This window comes from Lissotriton helveticus, chromosome 8 (genome assembly GCF_964261635.1).
Source record: "Lissotriton helveticus chromosome 8, aLisHel1.1, whole genome shotgun sequence".
In the NCBI taxonomy this organism is placed as follows: domain Eukaryota; kingdom Metazoa; phylum Chordata; class Amphibia; order Caudata; family Salamandridae; genus Lissotriton; species Lissotriton helveticus.
The window spans coordinates 11,403,269-11,425,090 of record NC_136069.1 but is presented as its reverse complement, the minus strand read 5'-3'; the positions used below and the strand labels follow the sequence as shown (position 1 = coordinate 11,425,090).

The 21,822-nt window shown below is 45.7% G+C and overlaps 2 protein-coding genes across 2 annotated transcripts in view; one reads left to right on the top strand and one right to left on the bottom strand.

Annotated features, from left to right (window-relative positions):
- CASQ2 (calsequestrin 2) overlaps window positions 1–21,822 on the top strand; it is a 247,467-nt gene that overhangs the window by 24,431 nt on the left and 201,214 nt on the right. The gene's annotated exons all lie outside the window — the stretch shown is intronic.
- LOC144773102 (uncharacterized) overlaps window positions 14,730–21,822 on the bottom strand; it is a 70,368-nt gene continuing 63,275 nt past the window's right edge. The window contains exon 3 of the mRNA XM_078657955.1: window positions 14,730–14,760. Coding sequence (XP_078514081.1) covers window positions 14,730–14,760 — 31 coding nt within the window. The remainder of the gene's footprint in view (window positions 14,761–21,822) is intronic.

Here is a 21,822-nt window from a genome sequence, read left to right as displayed (position 1 = left end):
AGGTGAGAGGAACCTGAAAGCAGAGGGGACAGAGTCTGGGTCACTTCAGGTGATATGGGGCTTGGTAGTCAAATGCCCACCGATGGGGACCAGGTAGATGTCGAGGACAACCAAAATCTGTAGGTGAGCTGTCCCACAAAGGATGTCGAGTGCTGAGGGGTTGATGTCAGGCTGGAGCATCAATAAGCCTTGGCAAATGCAGCCCACGCAGTTAGAGTAAACAGGTTACTGTGTGAACCAGCAAAGTCTAGTGGACTCTCCAAGCAATGAAGAATCAGGGCACATCTGGAGAAACCAGGTAAGCCCAAGAACAAACAAGGTAGCCCTCCCAGGACCCACAGGCCAACAGACCAGGGATCGCGAGGAGACCGCAAGCTAGTTTGCAAAGTACCAGTCCACAGGACACTCGGTGAGTGGACGCTGGATATCTTCAGTGCAAATACTGCTTGGGGTAAGGACTACACGGACTCCAATGCACAAGCTCAGGAATTGTCAACAAGCATGTGCAATATTGCAAATGTGCGCAGTGCACTGGGGTTCGGGTTGCACGGTCCCCACAAGGGATACTGGTCTCAGAATCACTGAGAGGGCAGATCTACCTCAGGGACCTTCAGGAACTCATCTCCTGTGTTGCTGAAATCTTCTTAGTCCTCAGGAGCTCGGGAGAAGCAAACCGGTCAGATGCGTTTAGGTGCCTGCTTTTGCAGGGGAGTAACTCCTTTAATCCAAGGGAGATTCCTCAGTCATCCAGGGTCATGCAGGCAGTCGAAGTACTTGGTTTCTTCTTAGCAGAACCTTATCCAGGTAAAATCTAAAGTCCAGGTAACCCATGTTATACCCATGGGAAGGGGTTGGAAAGATTCTGTGGACCCTCCTAGGGAAGGGAGGGGGTAGGACAGAGGGGTGGCCACACCCATGTCCTTTGTCCAGTTTTGCACCAGAGCATGAGCCAATGGCTCCTGGAACTGGTTTGAGCTGGACTATACACAGGGACACCAAATGTGCCCCCAGTGCATTCTTTCTGGTACTTTCAGAGGTCACCCATCCGGTCTCAATACACTAAACCCTGTCTGGGAGGTGATCACAGCACCCTGTGACAGGAGGCTTATTGTCATGCCTTCCTCTGCTTGAGCTTGGCTCCACAACAGGAGAGTAGAATTGTGTCTGTGGCCGACAGCATCCATTTTGTGCTACCCAGGTCAAGAAAGCTGGTACTGGGTAGACCGGTGACCACATATGTCCCTTTGGAAGGGTGGAATCATACTTCCACACCAGTTACTGGCGGGGAGGTATGATTCCAAGGTGTTTGACACCAAACACGACATGTTTCTAAGCAGCCGTTTTAAAGTCAGCATTTACCGCAAGGTTATAATGTACTTAAACATATATGTCTGGCTGCATCACAGACAACACCGGAGAATGGTCTCTGAAGGCTGCAGAGGGGCTCTGCTCATGCAGGGGCACCCTCTCACGTAAAACCTAGCACCCTGTCTTCGGGATTGATAAGGCCTGACATTGGGGTGACTGATAGGTTTATATATGTAGTGATCTAGATATATATAGTGAACCTACATCTTAAGTAAGTGGTGCAAGCACCAGTGTACACAGTCTGCTGTAGCAGACTTGCTGTGTCAATTTGAATGGCCTCTCATGGGTGGCATAATACATTCTTCAGTCCATGGGGGGCCTCTGGGGTACCTATGACCTGGGTACATGGTGTACCATATACTAGGGACTGATAAGGGTACCCCAGTATCCAATCTGGAGTGTACCTAAAGTACATGGTTAGCAATTTAAGGGAGGAAACAGATAGACTGTGGTCCTGAATAGCAGTATTCCAGTCAGGCTAGTAGAAAAACAATGAAACATCAGCAAAAAGTGGGGGTAACCATAAGAAGCAGATACTACTTTCCTACAGGGAGCATCTCGGGGGACTTTATCTACCCAAGGGTACACAATGTGAGCGGGGCTGCCCAGGTGGACCCTGCCAGGGGTAAGTTTCTGGCAGCCCAGTGGAGTTCATTGACAGGATGACGTCATTAGCAGACTGACAGACATATCTTCACCCTTAGGCCTGAGAACTGGAGCTGCAGACGGGCTCAGTACTGCTCGTCCTGTGAGCTCTTGTGAAACAAGCATTGCACTGGAGGCTGTCAGCCGTCTGAGAGGACACGATTAGATCTGTCATCAACTCATGGACCAGGGGTGTCGCCAGGACTGGCGTAAGACATGTTCCAGCACACTGTGCCAGAGAGGCTGGCCTGTGGGTGAGGGCAGCCTAGAGACCTCCCCAGCAATGCGTCACTTTTGCGCCATACAGAAATACTGACGTATCTGTAACTCCTTGCAACATGATGCGTCATACAGTAAATAGGACGCATCCATCATTCTAGCAAGGAGGGCGCAGTGAGAAGTGACATCGCTGCTTTCACGCAGCGATGCGTCACTTTTCATAAATGAGGCCCAACAGTGTTTTACTGCCAAACTCTAGCACACCTCTTGGTAAGCACATTTAAAAGAAGGAGTTGTGTTTAGTTTTTAACTCTTTCCAAAGTAAAACTAGGCCAGGTTCTATAATTAATAGTCTGAAGAGTTTTCACTTTTTATTATTTATAAATTGTTGCCTTAAACTTTTCTAAGTGTATTCATTATAATAATGTAATTCGTTTTGATGAGACTTCGCAGGAAAGGATTATCACCGAATGTGTTCTTTCTCTTGCCTTTTTTGAGAGGGGGGATTGATATGTGCTCCCACCGTCCCTCGTCCACCTCTCTGGGCGAAGGACTTTACTAACTCTGTCCTCGTCGGTTCCAAACAGTGAACTAACTGTTTCGGTGCTGACGACACACAAAAGCTGCTGGTCCAGGAGGGAATCCCTGAGAAGAAGAGTTTCCTCCAGGCCCGGCCCACCCTAATCCAGACGAAGGAATCCTGGAGCTTTTCACAACAAAAAAGCACAAAATTACAGTTTTTAGTGTCTGTTCAAGTTGTTCACAAAAATGTCAGCAAATACAACAATACGCATTCACAATAGTACAAAAGATAAAAATAGTTCATATAATGGTAAAAATGATTTTGAAGATCTAACAACACAATACTAGGGATAGGCGTAGTTTGCGAAGTAGCTCTTCGCAAAGCTACGCGAAATGCACTTCGCACCACACGAGCTAAGCGTAGCACTACGCGAACTGCGTAGTAGCGTGTTCGCACTGTGCAAGATGCCGTTTTCAATGATTGTACAGTGCGGACAAGCATCCGCTACTGTGCAATCACTGAAAACGGCATCTTGCACAGTGTGAGCTGTAGTTTTCTGCCGCTCAAGGAGATTTTTCCTCGAGCGGCAGCTTTCTCAATGCGGACTGGTAGTTTCTCATCGCGAGCGGTCGCGAGCATACGCGACCACTCGCAATGAGAAAACAGACCTACCCGCGTTGAGAATCTCGCAGGGAGGTTTATTTTCCAACTTGATGTTGCTGATGGCGAACGAGGAAAAAGTCTTGCCAGGATGTCATTTTGCTTGCTCGCGGTCGCCAACTTGACGTTGAGGACCGCGAGCAAGCAAAAAATGACCTCTGCACTACGCTACTCTACGCGTGTTCGCACTGTGCTACGTGCAGCTTGCGTAGTGCGTAGTTGCGCAAACTTCGCAAACTACGCGAGCGTAGCGTAGTGCTTCGCCCAGGCCTACACAATACCAGTTGTAGGTGGAGCCATAATAAAGTCTAAACCTTCTCGTGTGGTCCTCAGTTTGTTGTGTCAGGTTCACTATTGTGCATTTTGTCGCATGGGACTAAGACCCACCACCTGCTAGAAACCTATTATCCCCCGGTTACAAAGGAACAAGTGCCTTCGTCCGGTGCTTCTGCACCCATCTGTCGGTCGGACCGGTCAATGGCAGATGAGCAAGAAAACATGGTCTTGCAAAGACAGTAGATCCGGCAGTTTCGTTTTTAGCGCTGCAGACCCAGCTGTTACTATGTATGATATAAAAAGTCCTTACGGACATATGTATGACCTGGTTTGTGTCACTCCTGCACCACGCAACCTGGTGCAAGAGCAATGCAAAAACCTCAGGTCAATATTTAAGAAGCCCGTTAAGCCGCTTTGCGTTGCTATGATTGGCTCGAAAAATACGGAGTAATGCAGCATGCAGCACGACCCGCAGCATTGCATTACAGTACTGAACCCGCTCCTCATGGGAAGAGTCCATCCTGAGCTGCAGGGCGAGGTCCTTTCCAGAAGGTAACACAAGCAACCCCAATCAATCAATCAATCAGGGTATTTATAAAGTTTGCTACATACCCGTGAGGGTCTCAAGGCGCTGGGGGGGGGGCTGCTACTGGTCGAAGAGCCAGGTCTTGAGAAGTCTTCTGAAGGCCAGTAGATCTTGGGTCTGTCGTGGGTTGGTGGGGAGGGTGTTCCAGGTCTTGGCGGCGAGGTGGGAGGAGGACCTCCCACCCAGAGTGGTGTCAACCTTGTTAACCTCCCCAGCGAGGTATATCTTCGATCCTGTGGCACAGACAGCAAGGAACCTACTTCTGGGTATACCCCTGGCCACCTAGGATGTTACATCAGACACACAGAAGGTGATGGAAGGAGTCACTCTGGGTACCCTCGATCACATCATCGCAGCAACGCATCACATTGGATCCACTGTTCCAATGAGGACCAGGGTCGGTACTGATTCGCATAAGGTGCGCCTCTCTCTAGAGTGGCACAGTGTGCAAAAAACAATGAATTGGAATTCATTCCTCCCATCACCTTTTGTGTGTAGCAAGTTACATTTACACAACAGGCGGATCCACCTTCACAGCTTAAGATACTTTGAATGTAATATGGTAAAATGAAGCGATAGAGATGGTGGATCTTTTACAGGGGAGTTCAATGTGAGCTGTAGCTTGAGGGAATGGAATGCTGTAGCGGAAAGTTGGAAAGAGTCCATGGTCTCGGAGCGGTGATAGTGACAGTTTATCCGGGGTATCTCCTGATAGACGGCGTGTGCTGTATTCTTGTTGTTGTAAAATAAACAACGTGAACTTCCTCAGCTTCCTGTTTCACGATATTGAACCCAACAAACCTTGGCGTCATTGTTGAAGGACTTAGCGCCAACAACAGGATGAAGGGACTCTTAACCCCTCCCATGCTCATGACGAGCTGAGCTTGTCACGAGCCACGGCGCTCCGGTGCTCATGACGAGCACAGCTCGTCATGAGCCGTGGAACGCTCGCATGCGGGGATAATTCCCCTGCTGTGCTGAGCGTTCCACGACAGGTAATGCACCTGTGATGAGCTCAGCTCGTCATGAGCATGCGGGCGCCGTGCGCGCTCCCCTACCCCCCAGCACAGCGGGAAAATAAACCCCGCAGCGAAGGGGTTAACCGAGCTGCGTTACTTGCTTCTATCTGCGAATCTGAGGGACATTTAGACAATTATTTGAGGGACAACTGGTGGTAAACTGGACAAGAGAATCCAAGAAAGCCTGCGGTGATGCAGGATTCCTACTTCGGAAGAGAATTTCGAAACTGCAGGCGGCATTGAGAGATCAATCATTACCTCCAGAGAAATTGATCGATCACCAGACAGGAGACACAGAAAACATCAATGCTTTGTGTGAAATCAAAAATGGGCTCACATTTTTCCTTTTCAGATAAGAAACCAATAACAAAAATAGGATTCTTGAATAGTTCATTTTTAGGTGTGGATCTAAAAGTCATCTTGTTAGCAATAAACAGTGTTATGCTATGGGTAAAATGTGTATGGGATGCAAGAAAAAAGGTCATTTTGCAAAGGTTTGTGAAAATTCACGGAACATTGCCTTGGTAAATCAACAATTGTTGGAAAATAGTGATGCAGGCCATATCAAGTAATGTGAGAATGATATTTAGGATTTAAGGGGAAGAAAGGGGACTCTCTTTGTGTTGTGAGAATCGGAGCGGTGGAATTTAGCGTCACTGTGGTTCTGGTTCTCCAATAATGACCAGTTCTGCTGCATTGTATTGGAAGGAAAGGAGTGAGGCTGAGTTACTTCCACCAGAAATACTTACTACTGCTTTTTGGGGGTTTGACAATGACATGATGGGGTGCTTTCATGTAAGCATACACTACAAGGACAGGAACTTTCATACCAAGATTAATGTTGCAAAGAACGGGTATAATGTTCTGGGGTGGAAGAATCAGGGTGACTTTAGGAGGTGTTGAGACCTGGAACTGAGCACCCTGTTTCGTTAGTTTGAAATAGAGAAGTGGCAAGTGTACCAAATGTTTCGTTGCAAGAGTTATTGCACAAACATAAAGTTTTATTTGAGGATCACTTAGATTTAATTAAAGAGCATAAAATAATTCTTAAACCTAATGCAATGCCAGTAGCGCATAAGGTTCAGAATGTAACTTTGTGCGGAAGAAGTCAGTTGAAATATCATTTGAATAATTAGTTGAGGAAAAGGTGATTGAACCTGTAGATTCATCGTTGTGGATGCCACTCATCATGGTGGCGAAAAAAAAACCTCCGGAGTTGAGGCTTTGTTTTGACCTACAATCTCTTAAAAGACACATATTGATGGATAGTTTTCCACTTCCTAAAATACAGGAAATGATAGCTCAGATTAGTGGTGCTGGATTTTTCTCCACTCTTGACTTGGGGGCAGCATACCACCGAGATCAGTTGAGTGAAGATTCCCGGGGATTAATAACTTTTATCATCGCCTTGGGTGCATTCCATTTTTTACTCATGCTGTTTTGCTTAGCCTCGGCAGTGTCTGTTCTACATAAGTTAATGTTAAGACTCTTGATGGTGTACCTAACGTTTTAGTAAATTAAATTGATATTATAATTTTCATTAAAATAGAAGCAGAGCACTTGCAGTTAGTAGAAACGGTGTTGGGTATTTTTAAAATGTAGGGTTGATGGTGAAAAAAGAAAAATATCAATTTCTGTGAAAAAGGACATCATATTTCATCAGCTGGTGTTAGGCCTAAGGTGGAAACACTCGAGGCAATCAAGGAAGCACCTACACTGATTGATAAAGTCCAGTTAAGATCATTTTTAGGTCGTTGTGAATATTATTCAAGATTTGTTGAGAATTTTGCTTTTAGACGGAAGCTTTGAGAAACTTCTTAGGGTGGGTGTCGAATTCACTTAAGGAGAGGAAGAAGGATTAACATTTGAGTCTTTAAAGATCTTGATATTGAAGTATCCTCTTATCCAACATTTTGTTGATAATGCCAAATTCATTCTCAAAGTTGATGCAAGTGGAGTAGAACTTGGAGCGGTCTTAAGTCAGATGGTGGAGGGGAAGGAAAATACAGTAGCTTTTGCCTCAAGGAATTTTTCCATAGCAGGAAAGAACTATAGGGCCATGTGCAGGCCCGGACTGGCCATAGCGGGCACCGGGCAATCCCCCGGTGCGCCGCAAGGGTGGTAATGCATATTACTGCTCGTAAATGGCCTAATTCGCAGAATCGGTCCGCTTGTGACCGGTAAAATGCATTTTGGTATGCATGAATAACAATTTGTGAATCGGTAACATGTTAATGAATCGCAATTTGGAATTGCGAATACATACTGATTCGGTTTTAGGAAGGGGCGTGTTTAGGGCGTCTTTTCCTAATAACAAATCGCAGTGGTATGTAAGAATGTTTGCAACCGAATTCACTTTCATGTAAGCATACACTACAAGGACAGGAACTTTCATACCAAGATTAATGTTGCAAAGAACGGGTATAATGTTCTGGGGTGGAAGAATCAGGGTGACTTTAGGAGGTGTTGAGACCTGGAACTGAGCACCCTGTTTCGTTAGTTTGAAATAGAGAAGTGGCAAGTGTACCAAATGTTTCGTTGCAAGAGTTATTGCACAAACATAAAGTTTTATTTGAGGATCACTTAGATTTAATTAAAGAGCATAAAATAATTCTTAAACCTAATGCAATGCCAGTAGCGCATAAGGTTCAGAATGTAACTTTGTGCGGAAGAAGTCAGTTGAAATATCATTTGAATAATTAGTTGAGGAAAAGGTGATTGAACCTGTAGATTCATCGTTGTGGATGCCACTCATCATGGTGGTGAAAAAAAACCTCCAGAGTTGAGGCTTTGTTTTGACCTACAATCTCTTAAAAGACACATATTGATGGATAGTTTTCCACTTCCTAAAATACAGGAAATGATAGCTCAGATTAGTGGTGCTGGATTTTTCTCCACTCTTGACTTGGGGTCAGCATACCACCGAGATCAGTTGAGTGAAGATTCCCGGGGATTAATAACTTTTATCATCGCCTTGGGTGCATTCCATTTTTTACTCATGCTGTTTTGCTTAGCCTCGGCAGTGTCTGTTCTACATAAGTTAATGTTAAGACTCTTGATGGTGTACCTAACGTTTTAGTAAATTAAATTGATATTATAATTTTCATTAAAATAGAAGCAGAGCACTTGCAGTTACTAGAAACGGTGTTGGGTATTTTTAAAATGTAGGGTTGATGGTGAAAAAAGAAAAATATCAATTTCTGTGAAAAAGGACATCATATTTCATCAGCTGGTGTTAGGCCTAAGGTGGAAACACTCGAGGCAATCAAGGAAGCACCTGCACTGATTGATAAAGTCCAGTTAAGATCCTTTTTAGGTCGTTGTGAATATTATTCAAGATTTGTTGAGAATTTTGCTTTTAGACGGAAGCTTTGAGAAACTTCTTAGGGTGGGTGTCGAATTCACTTAAGGAGAAGAAGAAGGATTAACATTTGAGTCTTTAAAGATCTTGATATTGAAGTATCCTCTTATCCAACATTTTGTTGATAATGCCAAATTCATTCTCAAAGTTGATGCAAGTGGAGTAGAACTTGGAGCGGTCTTAAGTCAGATGGTGGAGGGGAAGGAAAATACAGTAGCTTTTGCCTCAAGGAATTTTTCCATAGCAGGAAAGAACTATAGGGCCATGTGCAGGCCCGGACTGGCCATAGCGGGCACCGGGCAATCCCCCGGTGCGCCGCAAGGGTGGTAATGCATATTACTGCTCGTAAATGGCCTAATTCGCAGAATCGGTCCGCTTGTGACCGGTAAAATGCATTTTGGTATGCATGAATAACAATTTGTGAATCGGTAACATGTTAATGAATCGCAATTTGGAATTGCGAATACATACTGATTCGGTTTTAGGAAGGGGCGTGTTTAGGGCGTCTTTTCCTAATAACAAATCGCAGTGGTATGTAAGAATGTTTGCAACCGAATTGCGGTCACAAAACATTTGCATTTTGCACATACTTCATATTTTCCACATGTGTTTGGGATACTCCTTATTTTTCCACTTACTTGTGGGGCAGAGAATTTACTTTATTTACAGATCAGAAATTGTTAGTTTATCAATGGGGTGGTGGTCATTTCAACAAGTCAGTTCCCAGATTGGTGTGGTTGTTGGCCAAAATACAGGAATTTAATTTTCAAATCAGACATATCCCAGGTGGAAACAATGCTAGAGCAGACTTTCTCTCACAATCTCCCCTTGTAAAGATGCTGCATTGAATGTTGAGTCATGATGTGGAGTGTGTTATTGGTTTGGTTGATGGAGTGGTAGTTGCAAGCAAGATTGTTTATCGGAGAGAATGGGAAGATGTTGGAGCACAGGATGAATGTCAAATTTTGCTGAAAGATTACATCAGTCAGGGCTGGCCCAGGGATGTTGATAAGCAGCAAGAGATGAAGGCTTTCATAACATCAAAGATGAATTAACTGTTAAAGGTGCTGTTATTCTACAGGGGAATCTGCTGGTGAAATTAAGAGCTAGATTGGTGAGATTTAGGGGCCAGATGTAGGTGGCCCATTACCGGTCGGTAAACCCGAAATTCGGTGAATTTCAGGTTTACCGACCGGTATTGAGCCAATTGTGATGTAGGGGAGGATTCTGTAAATAACGGATCGGAATTTACCGATTTGGTATTTACCGAATCATCATTTACCGATTCGGTATTTACCGAATCGGTAAATGACATGTAGGAAGCACTTTAAAGAGTGCTCATGTGCTTTAAGGATTCGTTATTTACCACCAACTATTAGTTGGTGGTAAATACCGAATACCTTTGAAAATGCAAATCTGTGCGTTTTCAACAGTTGCATGTGACAGACATACATGCCCTTAGGGCATGTATGTGTGCCACATGTGCACTCGTGCACCTTTCAGGGGTGCAACAGGGTGTCAATGTGACACCCTGCCACCCTTGAAGCTTTCCCTATTTTACCAAATCGGTATTTACCGATTCGGTAATTCAAATTCATTCCTATGGGCCTCCAGGCCCATAGGAATGAATGGGAATTACCGGATCGGTAAATACCGATTCGGTAATTACCGAATCGTACCGATTTTTTAGCTACATAGCATTTACCGATTCTTAAACACCGAATCGGTAAAATTAGGTATTTTAGAATCTGTAAATTTCAATTACCTACATCTAGCCCTTAGTCACGGTGGACATGTTGGACTGTCTGGATCCAGGAAGAGATTGCGTGCCTTTTCTTGGAGGCCTGGAATGGATACTGAAGTTGAGCTGCTCATGTCTAGATGTGAAGTGTGTAATGGGGCAGAGAAGTAGTTGAGTTCTTACAATACTCGTCCGTCTCCGGTGGAGTTTTCTGTGGCACCATGGCAAAAGTTGGGAATGCATTACTACCATTGTACTCACTGAGTGAGAATTTACCACATGCTTTAGTGATTGCTCATTTTCACTCCAAGTAGTTGTGTCATGAATTCAGGAGAGAGCCAGGCACTAAAAGTGTGATTAGATGTTTGGAGAATTTGTTTCACACAGAAGGTGTTCCCAGGTTTTTGGTAACAGATAACGGGGTGCAGTTTAGGTCAAGCATGATGGAGTGACTTCTTTTCACATTGGGAGTGAATCATTTAAGGATCTCTCTACCCTCAAGGTAATTGAATGGCAGAGAGAGTTGTCAGGACTATAAAAGACACTACTCAACCTTTGTTGTTGAATCCTCAGCATTGTGAGGTGGTTGTAACGTGCCAAGTAGGGAGGCTGTAGGGCGGGAATCGAATTGGGTCAGATTCTCGACTACTCAATGGTGTCAGCAGAGAGACAGTGGTACGTTGCCAGCTAAAGAGTCTTTGTTCTCCGCTACGACTTGGTCAACCTTGCAGGCTACTAACAACGTACAGGCTTCTTGCCACTGACGACTGAGGGCCCCAGATGCATATGCGATGCAGTCATTTATTAGAGACAATTTTCTTGAATAAGAGATATAAATGCATCACAATCTCAAGCGAGCTCCTTTCTTTATGATCATCTCAAGATTGGTGAGAAGCTCTCTCAGATTTTTGTGAGGTTTGATCAGCTAGGACATGGGGTTCAGATCTTGAAGATGGGCTGTTTTTGTTGCAGAATGGCTCAGTAGACTTTAGGAAAGCAATCACTGCACTCAAAACAAACTTGAGGAGCTGGAAAACCATTCTTGCCATCAAACTTCCCAAAATTTTCAGCTGATCTCTCAATAATGCGGGCACGTAGGACGCTAAGCCTTGAATATCACAGGCTAAATATTCATGCACTCACTTAGTAATCTATGTTGATTTTACCCAGTTAAAAAAAAATATTTTCTAAGCTATTAATCAAAAATATCTTGGGGCGCTAGAAGATATGAAGTACCATATTTACTCTGGCATGACTATCAAATCAGCTAATCACAGGAAATAATTTAAAAGGGTGTTGGACTCTTTCAAAGCAGCTGGCGCCCAAGCTCCCCTCTTTCAACAATCACAATTGAAAATATTGTATCAAGGTCATTTCCAGATTTTTTCTGTAGTGCTAGAGACATTTTAAAGGAAATTAAAAAAATTAAAGAACACTACCGTAATTAAGATGTTAATTAAATAAATCTACCAATCACCATATCAGACGGACTAAAAATATGGGAAAATAAAACATGTCCTAAATCTTTGGACCCCATCTACTCAAGGGGGTATAAAGATAGAAGGAGGAAAACGAAAAGAAAAAGAAGAAAACAACCTTATTGGGGAACCCAAAAGGTGTCAAAACTGCCATCACCCACTGGATAGTAGCATTCTACATCATAGGGCCGCCAACACACCTTGGCACAGACCAACGTACAGGGTGGGGTGCAAACAATTTTTTAAAATATATATAAAAAAGAGATCCCAGTTTCAGAAAATGCGAATAGTATAACTGTATAAATGGGCAACCTTCTAAATTTTATTGTAGGCGCCACTTGGCAGGGTAAAATAATTAGAGGGTATATGAGAGAGACAACATTTCTAATACCCTATCTGCTGTACCAACACGTTTCAGCCCTTAACTGCCGCCACATGGGGTTGATGGCCTTCGTCAGGATACAGATCCCTTATAACATTTTATTTGAAATTCCCTCCCAGGTATAGTCACTTTGTGGTAGGGAAAAGGTCAGTGGCAATACTTGTCCTTTGCAGACACACATTGTGAGTGTACCTATATGAATATTAGCTTTAAAACAGATCTTCTTCCCCTGTAATTTTTCTCTACTTGGAAGAGTGTACTTAGGAAAACTCTTCTTTCTTTGCACACTTCTAAAATCACTCCCTTTAACAACATAGATTTTAACTGCTTGTGTACCACTTTTTGTTTATCTGAATTCCAAACCAACCCCTTTACATCCTTGGAGGATAAACTGAATACTTTAAAAAGAAAAATCTAATCTGAAAACTTGGACTGGTTCCTAAATCCTACCCTGGTATCTGGTTTGACCTCCTTGGCCCCCTGCCCAGCGTTTTCACTATGCCTTCACGGAGAACGAGCCCATTAGGGTTCTCTGTGGTCTCTTTCTCCACTAAATCTCCCAAATTGGGGTTGATTTTCTTTAGAACTGCCTTGCACTTTTGGCCTTTAGTCCTGCACTGGTGTTCTCCAGGAGAAACATAGCGTGAAGACGCCAGTCTCTAGCCTCCAAGTCTAATAGAAGCCTCTAAGACATGTCTCTTCGGAAAAATCAATGATCCCCATCGTTGGGCCGATAACGTCAAGGAGGCGATCTTGACATTTGTACAGGTATCTCTCAAGATCCCTCCTGGGGTCCTCGCCAGTTGGGCCTCAGTACTACTTGTCATGGATGACTGGCCTAGAACTTTCGGCCTTGAGGACATTCCTCCCTTCTTTCTCTAGCGGAAATCCAATCCATCTCTCAATGAATTTGGCCACCTTTCCGTGATTCTGGGATGTTTATTACTGTAGGGCGAGAACATATTCTCTACTAACGGATTCCTGAAGTCATCTTTGGAGGTAGAAGGAACTTGATCTTTATCCTCACTAAAGAGGACATCTCCATCAACATCCCCTCGGAGGTCGAGGGCATGATCCTCATAAAGCTCATCATCGTCTCTCAGGAACTCCTCCTCCCGGTACTCAATATCTTGAATGTCCATGTCTTGTGTGTCGCTCACAACACCCATCACCATTGTATAGATGTCTTGCATGCACTCAGGACACCCATCTGTACTGTGCCGCATTGAACACTTCTCTTTTTTGTGCCACAGAGGTAAGTCTGGGTGGTGAACTCCGCTCCGCTCGCTGAGTTTGCAGAGTTTTCCGCACTCCGCGTTACGCAGAGCTTGCGGAGTTCCCAAAATCTCTGTGGAGCGGAGTTTTTCCTCTCGCGCACGTTCGTCAATGTCAAGTTGGCGAGCGCGGGCGAGGAAAATCCATCTCCCGGCAAGATTTCTCAACGCGGGCGGTCAGATTTCTCATTTTTTTTATTTTTTTATTTTTTTTAATTTAATTTATATAGCGCATGATCACCCCGGGGTCTCATTGCGAGTGGTCGTCTATGCTCGCGACCGCTCGCATTGAGAAACCATCCGTTCGCAGTGAGAAAGCTGCAGCTCGTGTAAAAATCTATTCGAGCGGCAGAAAGGAAGCAGCGCCTGCTTGCGCTGTGCATGGTGCCGTTTGCTATGATTGCACAGCGTGGACAAGAACCTGGCACCAAAATTCACAGTGAACAGCATTTATCTAAGGCACTCCTCTGCCTGCGGAACTCCTTGTAGCGCGACTGAGTTTTTTTTGCACTTCGCGGACTTCCGCGTAGCAGAACTCTGCAAACTCCACCCGGGCTTACACATAGGACACCATTCTTCCATTTGTGTCGCACCGGACAACTCTCTTTTTCATGCCACATAGGAAACCTTTCTTCCATTGTACCGGATCAGACACCTCTCTCTTTTGTGCCGCATAGAACACAATTCCCTTTTGTGGTGCTTGGGCCTCCTTTTATACACCTTTTCTCAATATGATTGGGCGATTTGTTAATTTTTTCGGTAAAAATACCTACATAGCATTTACCGATTTTTAAATACCGAATCGGTAAAATTCTATGTAGTCTTGATCTCCACTCTTTAAACAGAGCTGTACATGGTCGGACAGGGACAAAAAACAGGCCCCGGCACCAAATAAAAGTGGCCCCCATTAGTGAAGCAGATAGCTAAAAAAGAGGCCCACATTTGCAAATCAGTCCAGTTTTGAACTTGTCAAGACACACTGTATAGGTATTTTGCAGGGTATGAGAGGCTGCACGCTTCTGTGTTTGCTGCAGGCAATGCTTGTGGCAATGTCAGGGACATCAACTGTGAAAACTGCCCCACCTGACTTAAAAAAAGGCCTCAAGCTGCAAAATAAATGACCCACAGAGTGCTCTGTAATACCAGTCTAGTGGGCGCTGCCTGATTGGTTATATGTGATTTCACAGAAAAACTATTTCATTGAATTTGAGAAACCATTTCACCTAACCTGTTTAATGGAAATTTGTAGGATGAAATGAATTTTCCATTACGTAGAAAAAAAATTCATAGAATTTCTTTTTTTCCGAAATTGTCCCTTGCTTGCTTATTTTTCATGGTGTAAATGCAATGGTTGCAGGTCTTACTTTTTGAAAATTTTTGTCATCGGTATTTATTTCTGTGCTTTACTTCAGGGGACATTACTTCTAATTCATGTCTTTTACATTGTCAAACAATTACTTTGTGTGCTTGGAATTCACAGACTCCTCACCACCCCTAGATACCATCCATCGCCTATCCATGAAATCTAAAGAAGCCTCAACACCCCAACATTCCGCCCATCCCTGAACCCTAAAATCCCCTCACCTCCCCCAAACGCCACTCTTCCGTGAACCCTAAAAACCCATCACCTCCCTAAACTCCACCTATTCCTGATCCCTAAAACTCCTCCTACAAAGGCCTATTACGAGTTCGGCCTCCATAGGGCCGCAGAACCCCTGGTGGCGGTCTGACCACCGCCACACTGCAGTCCCGCCTGCAGTATTATAAGTGTGGTGGTCGAACCGCCACTGAACCGCTGTGACCGCCGCGAATGAAGGATCCTGTGGCGGTCTTGCAGCGGTCCGAGGCAAAATATGCTGGCGGTGCCAAAGCAGCACCACCGAACATATTTTGAGTTGCCTCACCGCCCCCCTTTTCATGGCAGTGTAACCGACATGAAAAGGGTGGAGGTGAGGCAAAAAGGAGGCCCAACAGGGCCCCCTTGTGCCTTTGGCCCTGGGTGTGCATGCAGGGGGGCACATGTATTTCCCCCCTGTAAATTTGCACCCCCAGTTCTTGCACGGTGTAGCATGTACCCCACACCCTGCAGGAAGGTGCTGACAGCGGTCTGAGAGCGGCGGTCTGCCTCTTAGGCTCTTTAATGAGCCTGACAGACCGCCGCTGTCAGACCGCTGCAGCACCGCCCATCAGACCAGGGGATACTCCTGATCTGGCAGGCGGTCCGACCACGGGTTTGGCAGCCCCACACCTCTGGGACAAGACCCTATCACCCACATGCATCATTGTAGGAATTTGCGATTCCTAAATTGCGAAAATTAAGGAATCGCAATTTAGGGAATCGCAAAATCCTATGCATCAAGAAATCGCAACCGTTTTTGCGATTCCTTAATTTTCTTTATTTGCGATTCCTTAATTGCGAATCGCAATTAAGGAATCGCTTTACATTGATTCCCATGGGCCGAGAGGCCCATAGGAATCAATGGGAAGGCATTCTCATTTTGCGAATTCGCAATTAAGGAATCCCAAAATGAGAATGCAATTTCAAGGGTGCAGGGGGGGTCCAAAGGACCCCCCCTGCACCCCTGAAATGTCACGTAAGTACATTTTACTCACACACATGTCCCAAGGGCATGTGCGTGTGTAAAATATAAGTTTCAAAAATGCACTTTTGTGCATTTTTGAAACTTTTCGCAAATTACCATGAAGGTTTACTTCATGGTAATTTTCCCCTTCCTAATTGCGAATTCGCATTTTAAAAAAAATCATGCATAGCATTTAAGAAATCGCAAAATTTGCGTTTTCTTAAATGCTATAGAATTTAAGAAATCGCAAAAAATTGCGATTTCTTAAATTGCGAAAAATGAAAAAAAAATGATGCATCCCAAAAAAGGTTTTTGCATTCGCAAACGGCCGAATTTTGCGATTCGCACCGTTTGCGAACACAAAAAAGCTTGATGCATGTGGGCCTATATCTTTCCTTAAAATTGTTTTTCTATGATTTGGTTTCCTCCAATGTGGTTTCTCTGCTTTTGCTTTTCTGTTAATTCACGTGCATCAGCCTGATTGCCCCATATGCCAGCTAAGGGTGGGCGTCCGAATCGGCTACGCCCACGGAGTAGGCGTAGTGTTGCCTTCTACGCATTTTGCGTAGACAGCGTAGCCGGCAACACTACGCCCACTCCGTGAGCGTAGCCGAGTCGGCCGCCACCCGCCTCCCTCCCGCCCTCCACTAGATACTTTATTTAAGCATTTGCACGGATAAAAACAACTTAAAAGCACTTACCTTGTCCGGGGCTCGTCCGGGTCTTCATCTTTGAATAGCGTCCTTTGCCTGGATACCAATGCGCATTTCTCGGGAGAAATGCGCATGCGCGGCCGCCCGCGCATGCGCATTGGTATCCAGGCAAAGGACGCTATTCAAAGATGAAGACCCGGACGAGCCCCGGACAAGGTAAGTGCTTTTAACTTGTTTTAATCCGTGTAAATGCTTAAATAAAGTATGTAGGGGAGAGCGGGAGGGAGGTGCGTAGTGGGGCTACGCGGAGTGCGGGAGTGGGCGTAGCTTCTCGCCCTCTCCGCGTAGCTCCGCGGAGCCCCACTACGCCCCACTACGCCCAGGGTTAATGCCAGCCCAACCCTGGAGCCAGATCGGTCGATCGGCCTTCCTTACCCAACACGCATGAGCTGATCTCTGCTCTGGAAGGCGCAGAATTATTTCCAACCTTGGTTTTTGCCAGTGCCTTCCAGCAGGCAGTTTTAGACAAACATTGGAGGCCCCTCACTGCCTTTGTAACACCCGAAGGAAGGTATCAGTTCAAAAGGATGCTTTTTGGCCTGGCGAGGGCCGCTTCTGTTTTCCAGCACATCAGGAAAAAACCCTTGGGCCTCATTTATGAGGCCTTGCGTCAGTTTTGCGCTTCCGATGCGTCACTTTTTGTGACGCATCGGCGGCGTAAAACATGCCTCCTGTTGCGCACTATTTACAAAGTGACGCTTAGATGCGTCACTTTGTAAACCCCTGCGCTACATTATACCTGCGTCAGGTATAATGTATGCAGATGGGGCGTTCCCCCGCAAAAAGCCTTGTAGAAGTGACGCAGTGAAATCTACAAGACTTCACTGCATCACTTCTAGGACGCAAATGCGTCAATTTCTTACGCCTGCCTCACAGCAGGCGTAAGACTGACGCAAGCCCTTTCACATGGGGCTTGCCTATGTGAAAGGAAGCATTGCTGGAGTTGCGTCACTTTTGTGACACACTCCAGCAATGCGTCACTTTTGCGCTTACAGATACGTCAGAAATACTGACGTATCTGTAACTCCTTGCGACATGATGCGTCATACTGTAAATATGACGCATCAGGTATGTCGCAAGGAGTGCGCACTGAGAAGTGACGCATCGCTGCTTTCACCCAGCGATGCGTCACTTCTCATAAATGAGGCCCCATGTACGCCTTGAAATGAGCAGTATTATTCCAGGACATTTAAAGCAGTGATCCCCTCAACAGACAGGGCACGAGAGAGGGGCGTAGCGACAGCGCAGGGCGCCGCGTGACCGCCCTGGCATGTGTCGGCTCTGAATATCACTGGCCTCAGCGGCATGGCATGGTGTTTATAACCGGGCACAGGGCCAAGGGGATGCTGGGGGACAAAGCAGCCTGGAGCCCTGCAGCTGCTCCTGCCACTCAGGGTGTAGGGAGTGCCCTGCCAGCTGCCATGCTGGGCACCAGAGCCGGGCACTGCAACCCGAGCCCCTTCCACTCACGAGGGGGCTGCAGCCATTGTCCTGGGCAGGGTGCACCACTGTCCCTGGTGGCCTCATGTGACACAGGACCCCCCTTAGCTTCCGGAGGGGGAGATTCTGCCGGTATCCATGACCTTTGACTTCTGTGCCATCTGATTGGCTGGGTGACTTGTAAACTAGAGGAGCCTTCAGTGACCTTGGGCATCTGAGTAGTCCAGAGGGAGGGGGGTAGCTTAGCCAGTGAGATTCAGGGGGCGTGAGTCTGACATTTCCCGACCATCGCGGCAGTACGTCCAACAAAAACAAGCATTGGCAATGCCAATAGGTCTGACTTTAGAAGAATGGTTCATGGTAATTTGGAGCATCACAGGTGGGAAACATCCTTTACAACGCAACTTTTACCCTGCAGTGCCTTTACGACGCAACTTTTACGACGCAAACCATTACAACGCATTGCGCTGGGGGGCGCTCTAGGATAGGGAATACGTTTAATTTACTATCCAACACCTTCCCTAGTGTCCACGGGGACTGGAGTTGGAATAGTAAATTAAACTATTCACTATCCAGCACCCCAAAGCGCTATGCGTTGTAAAGGTTTGTGTTGTAAAAACCACGTTGTAAAGGCATGCGATGTAAAAGCATGCGTTGTAATGTCATACATCCATCACAGGTAGATAGCGGAGGGATAGATATGCATTTACATAGAAGCAAAGAACTTTAGAAAAATATTGGTGTAGGTTAAAAGGTTAGGTGCGAGTTGGATTCTCAAGCAAGACCTAAAATCCATGTAGGTTAACGACTACTGTCGCCCATCTGTGCTGCTGTCAGGGAAAGCACACTATAAACTATCTAGTTATCTAAGACACTTTAATAGCATTGCAGTGGCATGTGTATGTGCCCTTTAAAGTTCAAACTCAGGCAGCAGGATAAATAAACAAAATGATCACAGCTGTGTGGAGGGCACTTTTTTGTGGAAGCGCACCACTGCTACCCAATCAAAACATGTACTCTTGGCTCCCACATGTGGGCGGAGATAAAGCCCCTCTCTGGTGATGCTCACATAATTGTCTGGCAACAGCTGCGCTGTCAAGCCCAACCGTAATGCAGGTACGCCACGCAGGGTTTGCAAGGCTGAAGGGCGTTGGGAGGGTAGAGGCTTCTGGGGCCTGATTTATGAGGCCTTGCGTCAGTTTTGTGCTTCCGATGCATCACTTTTTGATGGCGTAAAACATGCCTCCTGTTGCGCACTATTTACAAAGTGACGCATCTAAGCAGATGCGTCACTTTGTAAACCCCTGCGCTACATTATACCTGCATCAGGTATATTGTATGCAGAGGGGGCGTTCCCCCGCAAAAAGCTTCGTAGTAGTGACGCAGTGAAATCTATTAGATTTCACTGCGTCACTTCTAGGACGCCGTTCAGTCAAAATCTTGCGCCTGCCTCACAGCAGGCGTAAGACTGACGCAGGTCCTTTCAAACCCATGTGAAAGGATGCATTGCTGGAGTTGCGTCATTTTTGTGACACACTCCAGCAATGCGTCACTTTTGCGCTTACAGATACCCCAGAAATACTAACGAATCTGTAACTCCTTGCGACACGATGCGTCATTCTGTAAATATGACGCATCAGGTATGTCGCAAGGAGTGCGCACTGAGAATGAGGCCCCTGCTGTTTAGGGTGGTAAATGCAGGGACAGTATTATTCTGAAAAGTAACAGCAATTCTTTAACCCCTGTCAGTCCGTGTGATTGTTTGTTGCATAGGAAGGGTTTTGATATTAGCTGACAAAAGTTTAGAGAGGCGGGCACCTGCTCTAGCAACTGTGTCATGCGCAATTAACATTTTATGATCACAATGGCATATTTCAGAAGGATGAACGGCTGCTGCAGGGATCTGTGTGTAACAACTTTAAGGTCATGGGAGATTATTTACGAGAGCCCTGCACCTCTTTTGTACTACGTAAAGTGGTACATTCATGGCACGGGGCTCTCATAAATATTTATGAAGCAATGTAAAGCCACCCTGCGTGGCTTTGAGTAAGACGACGCAACGCAAGTCGCTGCTTCACCTTTTCTCTGCGTCCGGGAGCATTGTGGCGGGGTTTCCCACGCTACACCCATGGAATTTGAAGCTGCCTTAAATTTACAAAGTGATGTAAACCTGGGAAATACGTATGCCACCCAAGGAGACTTGTAACGAAGAGAAATATGTTAATTTCTCCTCGTTTTTTTCTTTTTCCATGTGTGCTGCATTTTGCACTGCACATAGAGGAAAATGCCTGGTAGAATTGCTTTTGTGCAGGAAGTTGCCCCTTCCTGCACAAAAACAATCCTACTTGCAATGTAGGCACCCTTACAGCATAGTGCAAGGGTGTCTAAGTTGGCGCCAGGCTGCCAAAACGGCATCAGCACAGGAAGGCACTGTATTGCTTAAAAACGGCGCATTCCTGCCCTTTCACTTTAGTGTAACGCAGAGTAGCAAGGTATTTTGCTGCAGCGCCCTGCGCCAAAATGCTGAATGAAGCCCACAGTTTCAGATGCAGGGAGAAAGGTCGGGGACTAATGCACTTACCAATGGTCTGCGTGTGTGCGCTTTATGTGTTTTTTTGCTAGTTACTTGGGGGCTTATTTACAAGCCCCTTGCGCCGCTGATGTGTCACTTTTTGTGACGCACCGGCGGCGCAACCTGCTGCCCCATATTTACAAGGACACATAAAGCCACCGTGCATGGTTTTTCGTGTCTTTCTAATTACGGCCCCTTTACACGTAACACTTTTCGTGATAAGGGCATTCCATGGGTGTTGCTGTGGGTGTTCCAACGCAACACCCGTGGAACCTGACACATTTCAAGCATTACGAGAAATCCTCAACTTGGGAATGCATCTAAATGCTACATGTCCCCAGGGGAGGCGTAGGGAGGCGCAATGAGGAGAAATGTATTAATTTCTCGTTGTTTTTTCCTCTTTCTATACATGCTGCAATGTGCAGCACACGTAGAACGAGGAAATCCCCTCCTATGATTGTTTATGTGCAGGAAGGTGTCTGTCCCTGCACATAAACAATCATTAAAAAAGTGATGTTATGCAATTTGTATGTGTGCTGCACAAAGCAGCACACATAGAAGTTGAAAAACACCATTTCAGATTGTTTATGTGCAGGAAGGGACACCTTCCTGCACATAAACAATCATCCCCATGACTCAGGAACCCTTGCAGCGTGGTGCAAGGGTACCTGCGTCGGCGCATGGCAGCCGATTGTGCACCAGTACAGGGGAGAGCAAAGGGATCCGTTATATCGTTGTAGATATAAAGCATCGCTGTGCTTCGGAATTAACTCAGCACAGCCCAGCCAAATGGCGTGCGGCACTGCGCTGCATTAATTCTTTGTAAATAAGGCCTTTGATATTTAGGATTGAGCTTGCTGCAAGGAACTGTGCAGAACCACACAGAGGACGTGTCTACACCCGCAGGAGCCTCAGAAGCCTCAAGAAAGGAAGCGATAATAATAATAATAATCCACATTTGTAAAGCGCACAATCACCCGTGA